Here is a 21,115-nt window from a genome sequence, read left to right as displayed (position 1 = left end):
TGCTAATTTAATTATGTCAGTGGCAATGGCTTAATGGCAGAATTAGCAGCACCAACTGTTTATCTGAATGCATCAGCCCCTAATATTCATATGACAACAGTGGATGGAAACGCAATCATTCATATTTTCTTTTGACACTTTTCTGGAACTTCTGTTAAAATGTGTTACATTACATGGATGGAAACCTGACTATGGAGCTATATAACATGAAAGTACAATACAATACAAAACAATTTACACTCAGGGCTTTTATAGGATGCTTTTTTGTCATGACTTGGATGAGATAAATATAAAGCTATCACCAGCAGCTGGTTAACTCACATCTGGCTTGTTTACTCTATACATGATTTGGATTAATATTGTGTATTTAAAATTCACCACACAGACATAAGAGTGGTATTGATCTAACTTTCTAATTCTAATTCTTTATTGACGATGCTCTACTACTGCATTGAAGTGAATTCAATGTGGTACCTGTACAACTGCCGTTGTGTTGAGCCTTCTTCTGTACTTAAGAAATAACTGAAAAGCATTAAAAGACTTGTTATTCCAGAGTTATTTTTATGTTGTGTATTCAAATGTCAATTCAAATTTAATTTCATGTCATATATAAACATCATTGGTGTGTTATTAGGGTGTGGTATCATCAGTTTGTGCTTACACTGAGTTTGTTCTCTCATCATAGGCGAGAATTTGAGAGACTTCCCAGCTTCCTGAGGTCAGGTGGCGGACGTTGACCTCTTGACCCTCAGACTGAGAAACATGACAAAGAATACAACACAAAAGAGAAGCGAAAGTGTGTTAACATGACCTTGCATGCCCTACATGGTCTTAAAGGCGTGAGTTGAGTTTTTTACCTGGCTGTGACTTTCAGTCTCAAACTTTTGTTCCACTTATTATCTCTAGAGAAACTGAATTGCACTGGCATAGAACTCAGTGCCTTCGGTGCATCTACTGTACAACACTGTCCTTAATTTATTCAAGTGAATATATTCCTAATTCTCTGGTGTTTCAGGAAATAGGGTTAGAATATAATTCAAAATGATGAGACTTCAAATGGAACTTCATAAGTCGTATGAATAATTTCAAGACCCTTACTGTAGGCAGGGCAGATAAGGGAACAAAAGGATAAAAAGTACATTGAGACAAGTTTTTTTTATTATTTTAAAAGCAGCTAACTAATTGCACAGTATTCATTTTACTAAAAGTTTGTAGTAGTATTACTTGATTGGAGATCATGGTGATATGGTTGAATGTCCCATGGCCACCCTGTTTCAACGGCATAGTGATGAAGAATGTCGAGCAGTCCTTGGAAAATACCGGCTCTTCATTCTGAGAAAAAAGATAAACATAAAAATGTATTGCAAATGTTTCCAAAAGTGGCCGAATGGCGGTGAAAGACCTCTGTAAACAGTCCTACAAGTTCTATAAGAGACATGCCACTATAAAAAAGCCGATCTGGTCCACTTTTAAATTGCCCTTGATGTTGTTTACTGTTGAAGCAAACTCAAAACTTAATTAGTGTTTACTTGATGTTTAATATATACTTCTTCTCTTCTTTCTCCTCTTGAAAAAATGAATTCAATCTGCCTCAATCTTGTTTCTTTTGCGTTCAACAAATTCATAACTAAATCATATGCAACACAACTATGTTTTAAGGTGCAATTATTATCACCCAGATGGAATCCTTGTTATCTGTTCAGGGGGGTAATATCATATATCTATAACTGTGTCTAATCAGTTTCAGATTTTCTGAAATCCGCTTGGGAAGAAGGACTTTTTACACAGCAGTATTTATTTTTATTTTATTGCAGCAGAGACTTTCCAGTGAGCCAGCGTGCACCACAGCAGCACCCTGACTCTGTTTGACCTGAATGAACCTTAATTAGTATCACTGGTAACGCCTGTGCTTACCCTACGACTTCATGTCAAAATAGCTGCTGTGAAAAAGCTCTGTTCAGGGTGTTACATCATCTCTATTTTTAAAAGGTCAAGCTTTCTAAAATGTATCCTAATAAACCCTGTTTGTGTGAGTCTGTTGTGGGGTATTTCCTGCATTTTTGAAGAACTTTTAGAACTCTATATTTAAAAATGTATCTGATACGCTGGGACACTAGGAAACTGAGCCAGTGTAAGCTGTATGTGGGGTACAGGACAGTGGCATGTATATTAATTCTACTGAACTCGAAACAGGCACAACCTCCCACTAACTGTGCTGAAATTATGTTCTGCAACACCTTAAACTGTAAAAACTGGAACATTCACTTTATTAGCTTGTATACAGTGCTTACTAGTTTTCAACTAAAGTAAGTGTAAAGCTAAGTATAAGTATTTCAGTAGTACTTTTCATAACTATTTTGCTGTACTTATGCTGAAATACAATGTCAAGCATTCAATTCCATTTCCTTTTATTGTTTTTAACTTGCCCTTTATTAGAATTATTTCTCCATGTGGCTATCATTACAGATTCAGCTATTGTATATCACAAGCTTTCATATAAAACTAACAGTTTATTGAGTCTTATAATTGGCACATCACAGATAAAGAAGCCCTTCTGCAGTGACGCACTCACCTGACGATCAAGCCACTTCTCTGATGTCATCACGTGTTTCTGAATTGGAAAGATCAAGTCAATACAAAACACTTCTGTAAAGTCATTGAAGGAGACAGAAGAATTGTTCATAAAAAATGAAAATAACAATTCAAACCTTTGTGCAGTCACTTGTTGTGACATCACACAATGAAAGAATTGACATATTCTGAGCTCGATTCATCCATCGTATACTCAGCATCTCCCGTGTCACCCATTTCACCATGGTGACATAGTACTCACTAGGAAAGAGCAAATAACCAGTGTGTTAGTCAAGACCAGAGTATATTGAGATAGAGACAAGACCAGACAGTATATAGCACACTTGTTGCCAAATCTCTTTGGGTGAGATGTGGTCTCAGTAAGTGAAACGTAGGATTTACATGCTGTGTGTTTTCTTTTGGAAGCCGTTTTGCAGATGAACTCTTTTTGGTTTAGGAAGTCAAATTTCATTACAGAAGATTTGGCTGATCTATCTCCCCAGAGAGACACATTCACTTTCTAGGAGCTGAACACTCCTTTCTTTATTTTTCTGCACTGAGCATCCATGCAGGTGTTTGCTATATAACTTGACTGTACAACCACTTTTTGAACTGTTTCTCAGCCTGTTTTCCACTGTCATTTCTTTTAATCTCTCCAGGGAAAGTAAAACTATTTTCTGTTTGCTATGTAACTGTGGTGGGACAAATAAGGGCCATTAGTGGTTAAAGGGGAAAACACTAGTATCCCCACAGTTGCCACTGTTTTTTCTTTACCACAACTGCTCTTTAAATAGAGTCCTCTTTTTTCCAAGAGTGAGACAAGAGTGAGTAAAAATGGCCGACCTTCAAGACCGATCTCAAGTACTACAACACTGGCAGCAATCAAAGTAAACAGCCTGGATCAATAAATGTTATTCATTTTTAAAACGTGTTTAAGTCATACCTCTTTTCAAAACTGTCTGGAGGTCTCAGTTCTGTTGTGAGGGAGCTGCCATCTACAGTGACAACATAGAGTCTGGCAGTGGGATTGATTTGACCCATCTAAAGTAAAAACAGCACAAATGTGCAATTACATTCACAAGCCTAATCAAATTGGATGTAATATGCATGATGTACTGCATGCAGCACAGCGAGCGATAGCAATAAACACCGAGCAACGCGCTGCTCTCGTTTTCTATTTTTATGTGCTGTTATACTGAACAATGCCAGTAGGACTTAGTGACAGAGGATATAATGAGAATATGAAACAAGAATAGAGCAAACTGTGTTGTTGTATACTGTGCAGGCCCTGGGGTAAGTCAGTCATTTTACTTCGCTTAAGCTTCCCTCAAAAACCGAGCTCATTACTCTACATGACAAGGGAAATCTCAAAAATACAGCATAACCTATCACACAGACGACAGTATCTATTCTGCTCTTATGCCCGCTTATTTCTATTGGTTATTATTCATGTCTTCTCCAATCTTTCACTTTCTGCTCTATGGAATGTATAATAACTTCTTGGAATAACTCTTTTCTGTTCTACTGATGCCATTTGCAGCACAAAACCTGACAGGTAACACATATGAAACCTGTTAATATAAATATGAAATGGTGAATAAGATTCCTGTTTTCATCCTGGTTGGATTATGTTCAGAGAGATAGTTTCTTTGAGTGAATGAAACACTTCATGCTCCGGAGTCACAAGGACATTTGTTTGGGTGGGTCGCAGACATACAGTGCTAGACTTCTTCAAGACTTTGATCTCTGGTTAAGTTTAAGCAACAAAAGCACTTTGGTTGAGAGAGACCATGGTTCAAAGTTAATAATGCTGTAGCGACTATGAGTGGATAATCTGTTCCAAGATTGACTATTTTGGTAGACATTTTGTTATGAGTCAACATTTTAACTATATGTTCAATATGAACATATGTTAGACTTGCCAAAAAGTTAATTAACAACATTTCCTCATTATGTTAACACTAAATGTAATTTGGACAGCATTACATTTTCCACAAAAAGTATTTGCTCTTGCAAATTCATCGTATATAAATATCATTTCTAGGGGACAGGGCTGGAATATGATTGACCTATAACAGAAATTGAGCAACATTTCTTGATTAATTTACATTTAAAGAATTGGCGGATATATTATTATTGGATTATTTGGTCGGGCCAGTTGGCTGACAACAATATTGAATTGTTATAAAATTTGGTACAGATATTCATGACTTCTTTGAAATGAACTGTGATAACTCAGGTCTCCTTAACCCTTACTCTAACCAAATACTGCAAAACCATTTCCATTACCCTCAGCTGCACTTTGGGTTTCGTGCTAATTTGCAGTTTGATCTAAGTTTGCTAACACACTAAGCTAAGATGGTAAACTTGACCTTTAAAGAGGAAGGGTGTTAGGGTTCCTATTAGCTCAAAGCACTGCTATGTCTAAGTACAAACTCACAGAGACACTAGGGGTATTTGTCCTGCTATTCTTAAATATCTATATTGGTATTGGCTTCAAAAAAATCCAATATGCACCAGGCTATAACATGAAACAGTTTATCACTGTGACAGTAATGAGGTATTTCTTGAAGCACAAATGCATGATAACCATGAAGAACACTCTCTAGGGTATTACTTTTACTGTGTATCGACTCATGACAAATTTATCCCCAAGTGACTGAAGCAGAAGTATGACTGACTATGTCAGACTGCTGTACAGCATCAGTGTTCTCAGAGGCAAAGAGAAGGAGTAGGCAATTAAATCTCAGCTTCATTTAGTCCGAAAATATTATAACACTGACCCCACTCAAGGGTATAACCAACAGAATCACTGTGTGTGTAGACAATTTCTACACACCATGTGATCAAGACTAAGATCAAGTGCAGTGCTTCATTAATCAGATGCCTTCTATGAACCCCCTTCCCCCCGTCTTTGGCTCTGAACCGACAAATTGGGCTGCCCTCTACCTTATGACCCCCATTCCACCAGTTTTCCACAACCCATCTCCTATCTTAAAGGCATTTGATACGCTAAACATCCGCATCAAAGGATGGTAGTGTGTTAACTGGCCCTACTAAAGCATATCATATTTCTATCCCTCCCAGTGCCACAAATCCCTACAGCCCTCTCCTCTTCAAAAGAACTGTAAGATGAATTAAACAAGAAAAAGGATTCACTAACCTTCACGGATAAGCTAAAGCAGACAGTCTTCAGTTGTATTATTCATAGCTGCAATGAAGGCAGGTATGTCCCCGTGCAGGCTATAGTAGAGTCAAGTTGTAAGGATTGTTGTACAGTGTAAAATAATCTGAAGAACGACGGCAGTGAATTTTAACTGGATCTACTCATTTCTAGTGCTGCTCTACAGATGCAGTGATCAGAAAAGGTTGGAGGTGATCAGAAGGTTTTGTATACTCATGTTAGACTCAGTTCTGGTTGTAAAAGACATTTGCAATTATTTTATACTTCATATTTTACCTCTAATAATTTCTTTTAAATAGGATATCAATATGATGCAATTTCATATGTTATAACCAGCTTTAATTTTAAGTTGAAAGGAATGATCCATGCCAATTGGACATATAGTACACTCAGTTCTACCTTTGGATAAGGGTACTCCTTCCCCCTGGGGTATAGCGAGCCTGTGAAGCAGGGCAGGAGCATGTTAGGAACTAGGGAGTTGTTGATGGTGAGATAGGCCAGTCTGGAGCCGTCAGGTGACCACCAGTGGGACACCTGTGTGTGCAACACTTCCTCTAGAAAAAACAAGAGAAGACAGATCAGATTGTGGTGAATGCATATTATTAGGTAAGATGTAAACTGATAGCTGGATGAATAAATGGCCAAATGAATAAGTGATATACTGACTGGTTATCAAATTCCCCTTCAAATTAATAGATCCATCTATTGAAAATAATATGTACTGTTTAAAATGTGCCATAGTTCATTTTAAAGATAAAAAGAAAAATAGAAACAGGTGGAGACAACATATACTGAACCTAACAAACACGAGCCATTACATAATGTTTTAATTTGTAATAATATAAATAGCTAAACTTATGCACATGTGATGTATTCAGAACTGCTAAGATTAATGTTTGCTTAGGTTTTTGCTTTAAAACTACTTGATTAAGATTAGGGAAATATGATCAGCATAGTGAATACAAAGCAGCTTTTCTTGTTGGTGGCAAACAGGAACATCCATCCACTCACCCACTCTAGCCATGCCCTATGTAACGGTAATAACAGTATGTCTATTAAAGGTTGTACCTCAACAGATGATTTCTGAAAGTGGTATGTAAAATATTTTTTCCAATGCCACAGTCTGCACAAAGTCTGCAAAACATTGTGAATCCTTCTACACATAAAGGATTTCTATCTGAAATACTGTTTTTCTCTGTAACATCCAATACTATCTGTCCTTCAACTAGATACATTGTACCAGCGTGTTTGAGTAGCTTCTCTCGTACCCTCATACAGCCAGTCTGTGATGCCATTGAAGATGATCCCCTCCTGTCCAGAAGAGGTGAGTCTCCATGAGCTGCTCTGAACATCCGTTTGGTAGTAAATATTGTTTTCAAATATATATAGCTGTGGGATGGAGAGAAAATATTACTTTAATTACATTTACTCGAGTTCTGTACTTTTCAAGTACTTTAAGTATGATTTTTACAAAGAAATAATATATATGAAATATGAAGAACTAACCCAATGTATCAGATTTGAACTTTAACTTTGTCAATTAATCACTTTGTCAATTAAACATCAAACAATTATTAGGATTAAGATTTGCTGCTTTTTTCTTGTATTTAATTCCAGTAAACTGATTCATTTTGAGATTTGGACTGTTGATGGAACAACGGACATTTGAAGGTGTCACGTATTGTGAAGGCATTTCTCACCATTTTATTACAAACCCATAAATCAATAAATTGATAAAGTAATTAGGAGATTAATCCATGATGGAAATAACCATTAGTTGTTGTTGTCCTATACATAATAGTTTAAAATGAGCTCTACCTCAACCAACTACAACATTAAATTCCTGCTTTTATAAGCCATAATAATCTAATGATATAATATATAAAAGTAGTCACAGGGAACATGTTTGTGTATTTCCCTTTTGCTTAAGTAGCATTTTTGTCGTATGACTTTTACTTCTACAGTGTGTTAGCACTTTTACTTCAGTAAAGTATATGAATACCTCTTCCCACACTGATTATAGTATATGTACCATATCTATGTACACACACTATTGCTAGAAACGCTAGGACACATGGGAGCATGCTAGATAGATGATGAATGAATAATTCTCAGGTTGTTTTCATATTCCAAGAGTATTTATTTCATTCATTGAGGTCAGAATGCATTCAAAGATGTTCTATATAGGTGACTGTAGCCCAGGAGGTTAGTGAATCATCCACTAATCGCAGGGTTGGAGGTTTGATCTTCACCTCCTCCTGTCCACATGTCAGAATGTCCTTGGGCAAGACACTGAACACCACATTTCCTCCAATTGCCAGACCAGCAATTGTGTGGGGGTTCTCTGCCATCGGTGAGTGTGTGTGTGACGTGTAAATTAGTATTTGCACACCCACCACCTTTATGCACCTTTATGCAACAAGGTCTGCGGCGATAGAACATCTTGACTGAACAAATTGAGAACCCGGTGTATACTGCTTTCACAGTACAGAACATGCTCATTGACAATCTCGTGTGATAACAAATATGCAGGTAGAATCCAGGTGTGATAAATACTACTTTGTCATTAGTGGTGTGGCACACAGCAGCAGAGAGAGAACAGCTCCCACTTAGGGCAGGTAGTAATACTGAGGAAACGAGATAAATATGCTATCACATGGTTAATTGCTTTCCTTGTCTGCACTGGAGAAAATAATGGACTGATTATTCTGTGCACAATACTCTGCACGGCAGAGGCATTACTCACACAGAGAGCTTTGGCCGCCCAACAAGACGTCTTCCAGCAATCGCTTGATTAGTGTAACTGTTGCTGGCTTCTCTTCAAAATAATTGTTTGGTTTAAAGGGAGTTTGTCTTTCCTTTCAAGTCAAAAACAGCCTTTGATCCATCTTTACCTCAGAGCAGAGCGGGTTCTATAAATGCAATGAATTATACATAACACAATTTTACATAAGACATCAAATTAAACACAGTTTTTCACCTTTCTGTATGCAGCAAGGTTTCTTTATTTTAAACCAAACAAAACTGAATCCAAATGCAGTTGTTCAGTGCTGCAGCTACAACTGACTTCATTATTGATTAATCTGCTGATTATTCTCTCAATGGAAGAAGGTGGATTAATTATTATAATATGTTATATAAGATAGTCAAAATCAATGAAAAATGAACATAATGTCCATGAAGCTGAGCTGAGAAATTTGAATTGCTTGCTTGTCCAACCAAAAGGTTTTTCTCACCATCTAGGTCTATCCATAACTTACGATTCATGCTGCACTTGTACCCTGGGTTAAATGTCTGTTTGGAATGTTTAGATTTATTTTATTTTCATTTATAGTTTCACGTTAGCAGATTTTAGCCCCGTGTTTAGTCGATTTTCAGAGGATACCCTTGCAAAGTAGAGGCTAACCCTGCTCTGGAGCAAAGCCCTAGGCTAAAGTTGAGATTCAGGCACTTTGGAATGTGTCAGGATTGTACCATTGTGAAAGCTTTCTTAGCCTGGGGCCAAAAAAAAGGTTTGAAGAATGCTTTTAGCTGTGGGCTACCTGTAAGTGCAGTGTGAAAAGCCCTCAACAGACAACATAGTGTAATATTCAATTACAATGATATAAAAACAACAAATCCATACATTGGAGAAACTGGAACCTTCTAAAGGTTGTCATTTAATAATGTGCAACAGTGGGACATGCATGCATTATCATGAATTAACAACATACGCTTACCTCTAGTTCAGATTTGATATTTTACACGCATAGCTATCCTTATCCAGCAAGTGCTGGATAACAATTTTCTTTCAGATAATTCATTTCTATCTTCTCATCTTACTCTTTCCTTGAACTTTTTGTACATTGACTAAACCAACATTTTGAATTCATCATGTGACTGAATATCCCTAAGAAGACTTTGTATATATAAACAATATATCAATTCATATTTTGTATTAAAAGAACGTTTTTCCTGGGCAATTTGTGCATTTTTCTCACATTGTGGCCTTATTATATCTAGAGGTGGGATTTTATCACAGGGTGACTTAGATATTATACATGTTTTGGCTTAACCTAGTGTTGTGAAAAAAAGCGGAGCGCACACATATTTGCAATTAGGATTTCCTTGGTGCAATCGCCCAGCAGCACAGAATAAAATAGAACTCAGGAGTGTTAGGCGTATACGGGTTGTTATGTTGTTGTTTACTTGCTTGGGTAATTAAGGAGAAGATATTCCAATAAAAATATCTCATTCATAAAAATAAAAAAAAACTCTTTTAACACAGCATTAAAGTACCCACCATTTGTCATTATGTGAATAATGGAAGAAATATTCTGATGCATTCATCCTTTTTAGACCTGTGAAGAACTCACCAGCTGCTGACCATGAACGCCCCATGAGGCAAATTGGAGGACTGAATCTGACACCTCTGGAGGATTCAGCTCGCGCACCTCTCTGATGCAAGGGCAAATTAAAAACATTTTACACATCAACAATTACACACCAGACCAGGAAGCATTTACATTATTACTGTTTTAAAATCTCAAAAAGATACAAGTGACTGCAACGATAACCATGAAAGTTAAGTCCTCTGAATTTTCCACAATTTTCCAGCAGTTCTGGCCACTCTGACATGTTAAACTGTCAAGTGTCTACAGTAGCCCATAACAGATAAACATTGGTTCTCGATAGGGCCTTTTGTGTTTGTTTATTTTTTTCCATGTTTTACAGCCATCATAATATTTCAATGGAAGGGTGAGTGGAGGGGGTTGCTATTAGTATTTTGGTGCATGAACTAGAAAAGAAGTAAGAAGTCATTTAATTATGGTCTATGTTGATTAGGGTTAATCTTTTTTACTTACCTTGTATACAGGTTGTAAATGAGGTACGATGCCAAGAAAGAATGCTGGTAGACCTAAAACATTAAAAGATGCTTTCAATGTTATTATGTACAAAGCTATATTGACACGTTAACAGCCAAGAAATAATTCAGTTAATCATGACTAACAGTGTATTAATCAAGATTAATCATCGGAATGGATATTTGGACCATCACATTAGTCTCTGACAACAAATTACACACAATGTAACATTCTGAGAGGATTTTGTGATTATATTATGCAATGTTTTTGACAGTGCTTTATTTCGCACAGCCGAATGTACAGGAACACAAGCTGTGACTGGACTGCATTGTGATTAGTCCTTGCTCTTTAAATTACAATTATCCAATGATCTGAAGAAATCAAATCATATTCTAATGAAAAACACTTATACAAAAAGTCTATTATGGATCATTTGTGTAGTTTTCATTACATTCAATTAGAGGCGTATAGTCAAGTCACAAAGGCTACTCAGATTTGGCATGTGAGCGGTGTAGGGATATAGCTATGCACTTTTTAAGAAAAACATGAAACTGCTCAGCCTACGCTTACGCCCGTATGTCCAAAGGTCATCAGACATATTTGCATATAAATAGAGAGAGAATGTCAGTGTTCCAGGGATATAAGAAGAACCATGAAACGATATTTCTCTGCCTTGATTCTGTCAAAAAATGTGAAGGTGTAAAAGGAACAAAAAGGACTTTGTCACTATTCTTCTCACTAAATTTACCTTCGACATAAATATGTTTTCATTTTCCCAAAATTCTTCAGTTGAGTGCTGAGAGATAACATCATTCCAATTTTAGGGTTGAATTTTTCTTCTTCTTATGCGTTACACAAGAAAAGCAATATCTTGCATTCACATTAAAGAGCTTGCTCTGCATCTGTTTAGCTTAACGCTGGCTTTTTTTTACACATTGCACTCTGTGAACTTATGTAACACAAATAGAAAAGAAAATTGTGGTTCAATGAGTGCTAGTCTACACACTGGATCCAAGTTACCAACGACAACTGGGTCCAGTAAACATCATGTTAGTCTGGTTGCTACGTTTAAAGCTAACAAGAGAGAATACATAAATAAGACCACTTTGGAGCTGTTGTGAAACATGTTTTCCTTTTTTAATTGATGAAACATTAGCTATTTCCTAATGCTTTCAGCTTTATGCTAAGCTATGGTAAATGCATCCTGAACAAATGTTTCCAACTTTCTGAACTAACAGAGGTAAATATAAGAAAAGGTTTGTTTCTAGTGTATGCTAAATTTAAATGTTAACTAATAATTTGCTGTGTAAAAACATAAAAGTAGGGCTGGAAAGAACCAGATAGGCACTACATATATTTCTACATTATGATTCATAGATTATTATTTTGCAATTACCTGTAAATTAAAACATTGAGTGCCACATATTGACACACCTCACCATTCTTTAGGTGTCAGTAATTCTACCTGCATGTGCAATAAAATGCCCAGAGAATATCCACTCACACAGCTTTTGTTTTAGGATTCATTGAGATAATGGTTCAATACTCAAGTGTCTCTGCATGCTAATCGGCTGGAGCATTACCATAACAATGTTACAGTAAGCTCACCCCAGAGTGATATGATAAATACTGTGGAGCCACTCCATTTCCCTCTGCACAAGATCAATTGTGCACAGAATGGAGCCGATCTACTTGCCACCCAGCCTTCACTTCTAATTTGGACTTCCCTCCTCACTGTACAAGAGAGAATTCTCCAGGAAGGAAAAATGAAACTCTATTGTAACTTGACTCCTCCTTCAAAAAAAGATGTCAGCACCATTCAGCAGACACCCTTCATAGTGTAGGTGACAGCTCGGTGATGACTCCTTGATAAGGCTGTCAGTGATGGGTGACACATGAGAGGGGCGGATGTTTAGAGATGTGGAGGGAGTAAGAGACTGTTTTATACAGCAGTGGTGTGTTTGATTGTGGTGTGTGGCGGTCTTCTCAGTAGACTGGGGTTACATGGCACGTATACAATTCCTAGTATTTGTTTTACACGAATGGCACATAGGTAGTATAGTCATGACTTTAGTTGAAAAACAACTGAACTTGCTATTCAAACATAATAAAACCTTCTGTATTTGATCTATCTGAATTCAATCAGTAAGGTAGATCATAGAGGCTTAGAGAGAAGCCACCACGTACGCTTATGCATCATGCAATTTGATTGGTTGAAGCAGTATTCTATTTTTAGTTTGACCACACATTTCAGCATAGTACTGCCACCAGTAATCTGACAGTAGAGCACAAGGGAGTAAATTCAAGACATTGGTCATTGTCCCATCAGTTTATGCTGATTAATCAATTTTTTTCACATTTGTTTTACAGATGTACTGGTTTCTTTACATAGTCATGATGAAACTGATCAAAATGATACCGATGTATGTTCCCAGAAAAGCATAAATCCAGCTAAATGATGTTTCATCTGACCTCATTTGAAGGCGTTCAGTGCATATACCTGATGGCCGCACTCAGACTGCATCCTCAATCCCTCAGAGGAGATCTGTGGACATTTGGTTGTTTGATAATCTAGGTGCAATTATACAAATGGCCACGAGGTAGTTTCAGACCAGCTTCACATCAAAGCAAATCCTGCCTACTTTCTTCTCACACATCAAGCCGAGCTGCATGAAGTGAGTGTCGATGTTGAATTTGGTTTTACAAGGTTGCAGAAATAGGCGGACAGAGCCCCCCAAATTCCCATATCAAAACGGTGTTGGCAGAGGGGCTTAAGACAGTGTTTGATGATCTGATTAGCTCTTCTTTTACAACATTATGACCCCATAAGCACAAAAAACTGCTTGTAGATCAGTTGAGGCATTTATGAAATGCTCTTATGGCAATAGCTGCTCTACATACATCCTTGTTACCTTCAGTAAACTAGACCGTTGAGTCGTTAGGACAAAGGTAAAGCTGTTTCCTGCCTTTACAAAATGTAACTGTCTTACAGTAACGTTACCACGACAACAAATCTTAAGCCACATGTCTTTTAGTGAGGCAGTTCTAATTCATTCTGAAGCAATTATGTTCCACTTCTCATCGGTCCAAACTTTCTTGTTAACAGAAACAAGAGCCTTTTAGACAGAATATAATAAACACACAGCGCCTTCCTAATGATGGTCAAAAGTATACATTCAAAATTACTGAAATAAGTTCCATTTACACTAATCAGCACTAGTCGGAAGAGCTTGTAAGTCTTTGCTGAATGGATTTATCATCAAAGTCAAAGTCAAAGCCAACTTTATTGTCAATGCTGCTATATGTACAGGACATACAGAGCATCGAAATTTCGTTTCTCTCTTGTCCAAAACAGTATGGACACAAGTATAGTAAAAGATGTAAAAAGAAAAGTATATAAAATATATATATATATAGAATAGAAATATACAAATCTAAAAATATATACAGCAAAAGACATCTGTGAGGCAATATGGCACAGTGTAAATCATAGAGTGATTTACGGAAAAAGAGCACAGATACAACACCCACATACACACACACACACACACGCACACACACACACACACACACATACACACACACACACACACACACACACAGACGCGCACACAATTCAGTTTTTAAAACTGACTGATCTTGACTGGTCTGTAAGTAGTTCTGAGATGTAACGGGACATTTTTTAATTGATGGTGAAGGACAGAAGTCTGGCAAAGAGGAATGAGGCTCATTAAATCATTTTCTTTTATTCTCAGAGAGCAACTCTCCTGAACACTTTTGAAATTGCTTATTGGGTTAATTGGTGCTCTTTTTCTCTCACTACAACTTTGTTACTGTGCGCTTCCAAATGAATAACAATGGATACTCTGTGACCGCTGCTATAATCAGCACCTCAATAATTATATGTAAGTGTACTACAAGTAATAAAAAATGGTCTTTATAATGTCCATCGAAAGGTTGCTGACTATAAAAAAAAACCTAAATAAGATCTATGGAAACCTTAGACGCAGCAGTATCATGCAGCAGAGAGCTAGCATGATTATGATAAATTCATAAGACAACTGGAGATAGTGGTGTGGCAGCAGGCCATTACTCTCCATAGATTCAGACTGTCATTTTGATGATGAACACATCTGCTCTGTCCATCTCAGAAGGAGATATCACCTCTAAAACTCTGCTGTCTCAACCCCATCAAGCACACAGAATGCATTATTAAGCCTGTTTAGTCCACCACCACTAGGATGTTTCCTGTGGCTATCAAATTAGAGAATGGAACAGCCAGGGAGACGTGTAGTGTGATATGCAAAAAGCAATTTCACTGGTATTGGACATGGGGACAGCAATGGCTTTCTGGTGAGATGAATTAAAAGTCTTACATTTCTTCTTCCAAAGACTTGCATGAAACATAAAGGTCTTGCAGTTTCTTCAGTGTTACAAAGACACAGCTGCCAGTCTTGTTTCTAACAGAAGCCAACGGGATCTGTATAGAAAAGGGTACTGGTACACTTTGTGACCAACACTGAACCCACTGCACATAAATACTGCTTTTCTACCCTGAAGAAAAAAACTCTTTACAAGCGGAATCTCACTCACAATTTTCTTTTATTCATTGTATTTTATGCACATGTTTTCTCCAGATTCGTTTGTGAAAATCCAGCCCATTATTCAATGACTTGTATTTAAATAATTGAAGGAAACAAGCTGCTATGAAAATAAACCTTTAGGTGGACATCTTCCATCTCAATGTGACATGTGGTACATTAATGCATTCATCTTCATTCCATTGGTAATTAATTGAGAATAAAGAGGATTATGTTGTTTTTATGTGTTTCTGTATTTTCTAGAGGAGATACTACAATCAGATGGGAGCCAGCAAGCTGTGATTACATTCATTCTAATAAATGCATGATTAATAAGGCCTATAGTTTGTGTCATTACCACATCAACCACTGAGGGAATGTGCAGAATACATCATCTGATGCAGGTCGGCATTATTTTACAGCTTGAACAAGCACTGTTCCAACTTGTATTTGTTGCTCAGTGCAGTGTCACATGTTTGATTACTCAGGAGATTCATCCAGATGCATTTTGGTTTGAGCCTGTTGATAACACCCCTTGGAAATTGAAAATTAGAGGTTTAGACCTTTTTAAAAAAGGTTCACAAATGGAACTCTACTGATACGAAAAGTATGCCAGTTATGAAGGGACAGCTGTCTGACTTAACAGGACAGTTCAGTTTACAGTTACCAGTTTTGTTAACTTGATTATTCAAGAAAACAAGATCACATATCAGGATATACTATTTTTTTCATTCAAAAGTGCATTATGATGGACTATGATTCGGGCTTTGTGATGTCTGTCTGCCAGTGCCACTGCATAAGTTGGACTGCAAAGACTGAGCCGAGTGGAGTGGATGTCATCCTGCATTAAAGTTTTCATGTAATTAAAAATGTCTTCAGTGAACATTTTGCAAGATACATTAATGTGACCACATCTTGACTTGCCACCTATGTTAGTTAACCTCGTAATTATGTTTCGGAAAAACAATTTGTGTTTCTCTAAAGTTTAATCTGCTGTTGGTCCACATTTGTTTTCTGTATGTACAGTATAGTACAGTTTTAGTTTGGAATATTGTCATTGTTTGTTATCCATGGTAATGAGGTCTATATATATATATATGTATATATATAGTGTCATTTTCTGTTGTTTCTGAGTCTCACTGTTTTTTTATTAGTTCAGTGTGGTAAATGGCTGTAAATATGATACTCATGAGCCCAGCCTTTCTTACAATGAGAAGAAGCCAGTGAGGGGGTGCAAAAAATCCTGAATGCTTCATTGTCATTGCAATTGCTGAACCAATGGACAATATATTTCTTTTAAAAATGGTGATTTGTTGTTTTCTACGATAAAAGAAACATGTACAGAGACAAAAATAAATAAATGCTTCAAGATCATTACATGTAATGACTGATAATTATGAAGTCATATCCATGCATAGCAGCTGATAAGTGCATTATCACAACAATCTGACAAGGAAGGTCCCATTGGATGTGTGAAAATGTTACATTCATGTCCATCTCAGATGTTTCAAAGCTGAAAAGAACAGTAATTCAGCCAATTCACAACTGAGCCGCTCTCCCTTACAGATGGCAGGTAACAAATGTCCTCTCTATGCTGCAATGTTAATGAGTTTTCCAGGATTGTGTGCACAGCCTGTTTCTATCTTTAGATCCACACCATAGAGGCCACAGGCCTTATCTCTGCCACTATGGCTGGATCACATTTCTCATCTGTGAAAGGACACAAAGAGTTACTGATAGGCTTCATATGTGACTTGATTATGTCGATTACTTTGGAAAATGTGTTAAAATACAACGTGAGTCCTGCCGTAATAACCTTAAAAATAAAATGTCAAAATTGCAGTGCATTGTTTTCTCTGAATGACGAAATACAAAAATAAAACACGTCACTGAGTGAACATTATTGTTGTTTAATGCTAAATATAACGCCTTTGTCAACTTCAAGCTTAGAAGCACACAAAAACTGAAATAACTGAAGCTTTGGGTTTGATTGCCAATTTACACTTGAACAACAATCTATTAAAGGTAGATCTAAAACTTTACATATAAAAGAGGAACAGCAGTATTCTAATTAAACTGTACAATATTACTTCTACTTGAACAGTATCTTATAGATATAGAATAGTATATTCAAATTAAGTAAAGTAAATGTATCATATACAAAGTAATATGACTTCATTATTCTACTGCTTTATTATAATCAGTCGCAATACTAGTAGCAATATTACAAGTTTGTATTGCACATTTTTATTTATCACAATTTTTTGCTGCATATTATCCATTGTTGTCATTTGCATTATCTCTGCCTGAGAAGAAGAAACTACTTCTCTACTGTACCAGAATCCGCTCACAGCAGCGAAAAGAAGCTGAAATAGTGAAAATAAAAAGTGCTGTGGATCAGCAATTGAGCATCAGCGTATACAGAGGCGATTGTTCAGATAATCGTGTCTGAGTGCATTGCTTCAACACACACAAACAATCCTCCATCCCATCGTCAACACTCAGTAAACAGCATGTTAAATGGTGAAGCAAACTTGGAGTGGCTGGGCAACAAAACAAAGCTCAGTGTTTGTTTTGTGATATTGCCATTTTAGAATAAGACCTGCTGGGACTGTTGGTGGCTCAGAGTGCTGATCCTCAACTAGGCCACCACTGAGATATGATTTATTCTTTTTGTGCCCAAGAAATTACAATATAGGATATGCATAAATGTCTATTCTTAATAACCTTATCTCCCGCAGGGGGCTTAACAACCTTGCCATGGCTGCTATGCATGGGTAAAAAAATGGCTATAGAATAACCAGAATTGTACAGCGTAGTAAATGCCAGTAATTTAAGGATATGGAAATGTATCCAGAAATTGACAGTTCGCTAAACCCTTCATCTGAACTGTGACTGTCCAATCACAATTAATCAAACATAACTTTGCATTGCAGACCTGTCAAGTTTTTCTCATTTCTAATTTCTATTTAGATTTCTAATCTAAATGGTTTGGATAATGGTGTCTTTTTTTTTATCTCTTTGCAAATCGTAGCAGTGGACAACATGCATAAACTGTAACTGAAATGAGAGCACTGATTGAGAAATCTGAAGACTATTTGATGTTGCTGTTTGAAACTATTTAAGAGGAAATTATATCCGTCTTTGAATAAAACATACAAAAGGCAGAATTTAAGTAGAGGCCTGTGTGAAACTGAAGAATCATTGGTCCAAAAGGTTTGAGGGCTAAATCTGATGTGAATATCATTGTTCAAACTGTGCTGTTCTTGAAGCTTAACTGTAACTTGGCGAAGGGTAAATTGAGTTTGACACATGTATCTATGTATACATATATGTGTCACGTGAAAATGTGTTTCAGACTTGATCGGCAACAATAGGGAATAGTGACGGGTGACAAAGATTCTGACACTGTAATTCTGAAAGTGAATCTGGGATGACTAAATTAAGTGTCTGTTGTCTAGTGGGCACTTGGCCTTAGCTGCTGGGAGCCAAGAGTGGCAGTCGACCCCATCCAAGACACTCTGATGCAGTGAGGCAGTTATTTTTATTCTGTTGCCAGCTTGTCTCATAAGCCAGCCGAGCCTCATGAGACTTAGCTGGCTTGAGGGGCTAGTTTAAGAGTCCAGTGCTAGCAGCCTGAGAGTGCAGCTGTGTATCACAGCAGAGAGGGTAAAGTTTGTTCGAGGATAAGCTGACAGAAGCAGATGTGTATAGAGAGGAAATGCTCAGTAATGCGACTGTTTTTTGGATGGTTTTCTTTTATCTACTTATTTATTTTGTGTGTTTTATAATGCATTCAGATATTTACATATACCACATTCTAATCAGGCATAATTGATTTAAATGAAAAAAAGATGTTTTGGTAGTGATCTAGTGTTTGTGTTATCTTAATTATGTAAGCTCAGTAAATCGTATTTTTGCAATAGTATCAAAAGAAACAATCATGTTTGTGAAAGACCACAATACACAGATGCACTTTAGGTTCTAGTGTAATATAAAACCCATTGGAATTGTAAAAGGATCATTGTCAATATTATTTTTTACTTCAGCCAAATTACAACCATTGAAAAAATTGTTCCAGGACAAAAGTCTTTTGAATCAAATGGGGCATTTAACAGTTTGACGTCTCTGAAATGCTCTGATGGATACAGGCTTATTCCAATATAAAATGCAGTAATTAATGTTTGATAGTTGTTAACTGCAAAAGTTGCAGTAGTTGGTTGTCGAGTCTGTGAAAGCCGTCTGTAAATGGCTAATTTGACACACAATAAGCTCGATACATTCAGAAAATAGCTTAAGTGTTTTTTGTGTTTCATGGTCTCAACGATGAGTTCATCTCAGCACAGTGAAGAACAACAGTGACTGCAGTTACATTCACAGGATACAGCAGGTTATTGTGAGAAAGTAGGTTAACAACCTTGAAGGATGTTTCAAGTAGTGCAATAACCTGATTTTGATAACAAGCTTGCATATTTTCAATGTTTTATAGTTTAATGTTCAGCTTATACCCTTTTCAGACCACCCACATTGTCCCCATTCAAATGAGAAAGCATGAACTCGGTATTATTTAAATTTATATCCATTATATAAACCCCCGGTCACTAAACCTGACTAGGTGTAGGATTGAAGGAAGGGTGGCTGACAAACATTGATCTGTTCTGATAGGCCAACAACATGGCTTCAATCTGCGTCATTGTATCGGGGTATTAGAAATGTGTTAAGTCACATGTGATATGGAGTTTCAGGGAGCACTTTTATAGGTTTGAAGCATTTGGACTAGAGGTTCTCATCAGATCCAAGAAAATCTTAAGGGGAATTGTATAATTAGGCCCAGACCCAAAACACAGTATTGCCTTACGTGACTCACAACTGAATCAATTTTATGGATCATGAAATTGCCTGATTGAATCAACAGGACAAAAGATGAACAACGGAACTTAACTACAACTCCCATGGTGTTTGATTATACTGTTGAGAAAAAAAAATAATATCTGCAGCTTCATTGGTAGCTTTAACATTGGCTGTTGAAGGAAGTCTGATTGTGTGGTACTTTTCACCTGATTTATTACCTCAGTAAACAGTTTCATCATGAGTTTATGGTCTCAATCGTTAGTCTCTTCCAACAGCATGATATTCATTTTGGGAATTCTGATAATATTTAAAATAAAATAAAGAATAACGTTGGGTATGCTTCAGGGCAACACTGCCTTGTGATTGACAAGTCTCATTGAATTCATCCAGCACAACACACCAAAAACTAAAATCAACTAAACAAATATGAATCAAGATTAATTTCCTGTATACTGTCAATTTCTCGCCTTGAAGAAGCATATTTTAGTGTGCTGCTGTTACACAAGGAAGTGACATGGCAGGATGCCACGTTTTACTACATTTCTTACTACTCTAGTGGCAACAACGTAAACCTGTAGCATCATCAAATTATCTAAGAGAGTCCTGCACTTCTGTGTTTAGTCACATGGAGGATATTTGAGAAAAACAGAGTTGGTAACAGTTAACAAACAGTTGTGATCAAAAAGAGCAGCAATATAATAAAATTAGGCTCTGACCAAATGGATGAACGAATGTTAATTCAAAGAAACTACTTCCAGAAATCTGTGTAGAAACAATGATACTTTGCCTGTCTTAAGAAACAGTTCTTTCAGAGGAAACCTATGTGTTTCTCTCTGTACATTTAATGTTTCCTCCCTTACCTTGATTTGTGGTACTTATAAAGGCAAATAATTCTAAATACATGTGCAGGAATGACTGTAATGTGAACAGTAGGAGACGATCAGGGAACACCATGAGGACATTTACAGATAAAAGCAGGTGTGTGGTCAAAAGGTGATGTCAGACACCTACAACAGTACCACAGACTCCCTAAAAGAACATGTTCACCAGGGCTGTCCGAGAACTACACCTTCAAGGCTTAGCAT

At 36.8% G+C, this 21,115-nt stretch overlaps 1 protein-coding gene across 1 annotated transcript in view; it reads right to left on the bottom strand.

Moving 5' to 3' along the window:
• Window positions 1-21,115, bottom strand: part of LOC104923139 (inactive dipeptidyl peptidase 10-like) — a 96,482-nt gene that overhangs the window by 9,609 nt on the left and 65,758 nt on the right. The window contains exons 6-15 of the mRNA XM_010736137.3: window positions 10,600-10,652; window positions 10,111-10,192; window positions 7,024-7,144; window positions 6,155-6,309; window positions 3,515-3,612; window positions 2,709-2,832; window positions 2,573-2,611; window positions 1,225-1,332; window positions 662-753; window positions 475-522 (exon numbers count right to left, since the gene is read on the bottom strand). Coding sequence (XP_010734439.3) covers window positions 475-522; window positions 662-753; window positions 1,225-1,332; window positions 2,573-2,611; window positions 2,709-2,832; window positions 3,515-3,612; window positions 6,155-6,309; window positions 7,024-7,144; window positions 10,111-10,192; window positions 10,600-10,652 — 920 coding nt within the window. The remainder of the gene's footprint in view (window positions 1-474; window positions 523-661; window positions 754-1,224; window positions 1,333-2,572; window positions 2,612-2,708; window positions 2,833-3,514; window positions 3,613-6,154; window positions 6,310-7,023; window positions 7,145-10,110; window positions 10,193-10,599; window positions 10,653-21,115) is intronic.

Source organism: Larimichthys crocea, chromosome XVIII (genome assembly GCF_000972845.2).
Source record: "Larimichthys crocea isolate SSNF chromosome XVIII, L_crocea_2.0, whole genome shotgun sequence".
Lineage (NCBI taxonomy): Eukaryota > Metazoa > Chordata > Actinopteri > Sciaenidae > Larimichthys > Larimichthys crocea.
This window is presented reverse-complemented; position numbering and strand designations above follow the sequence as displayed.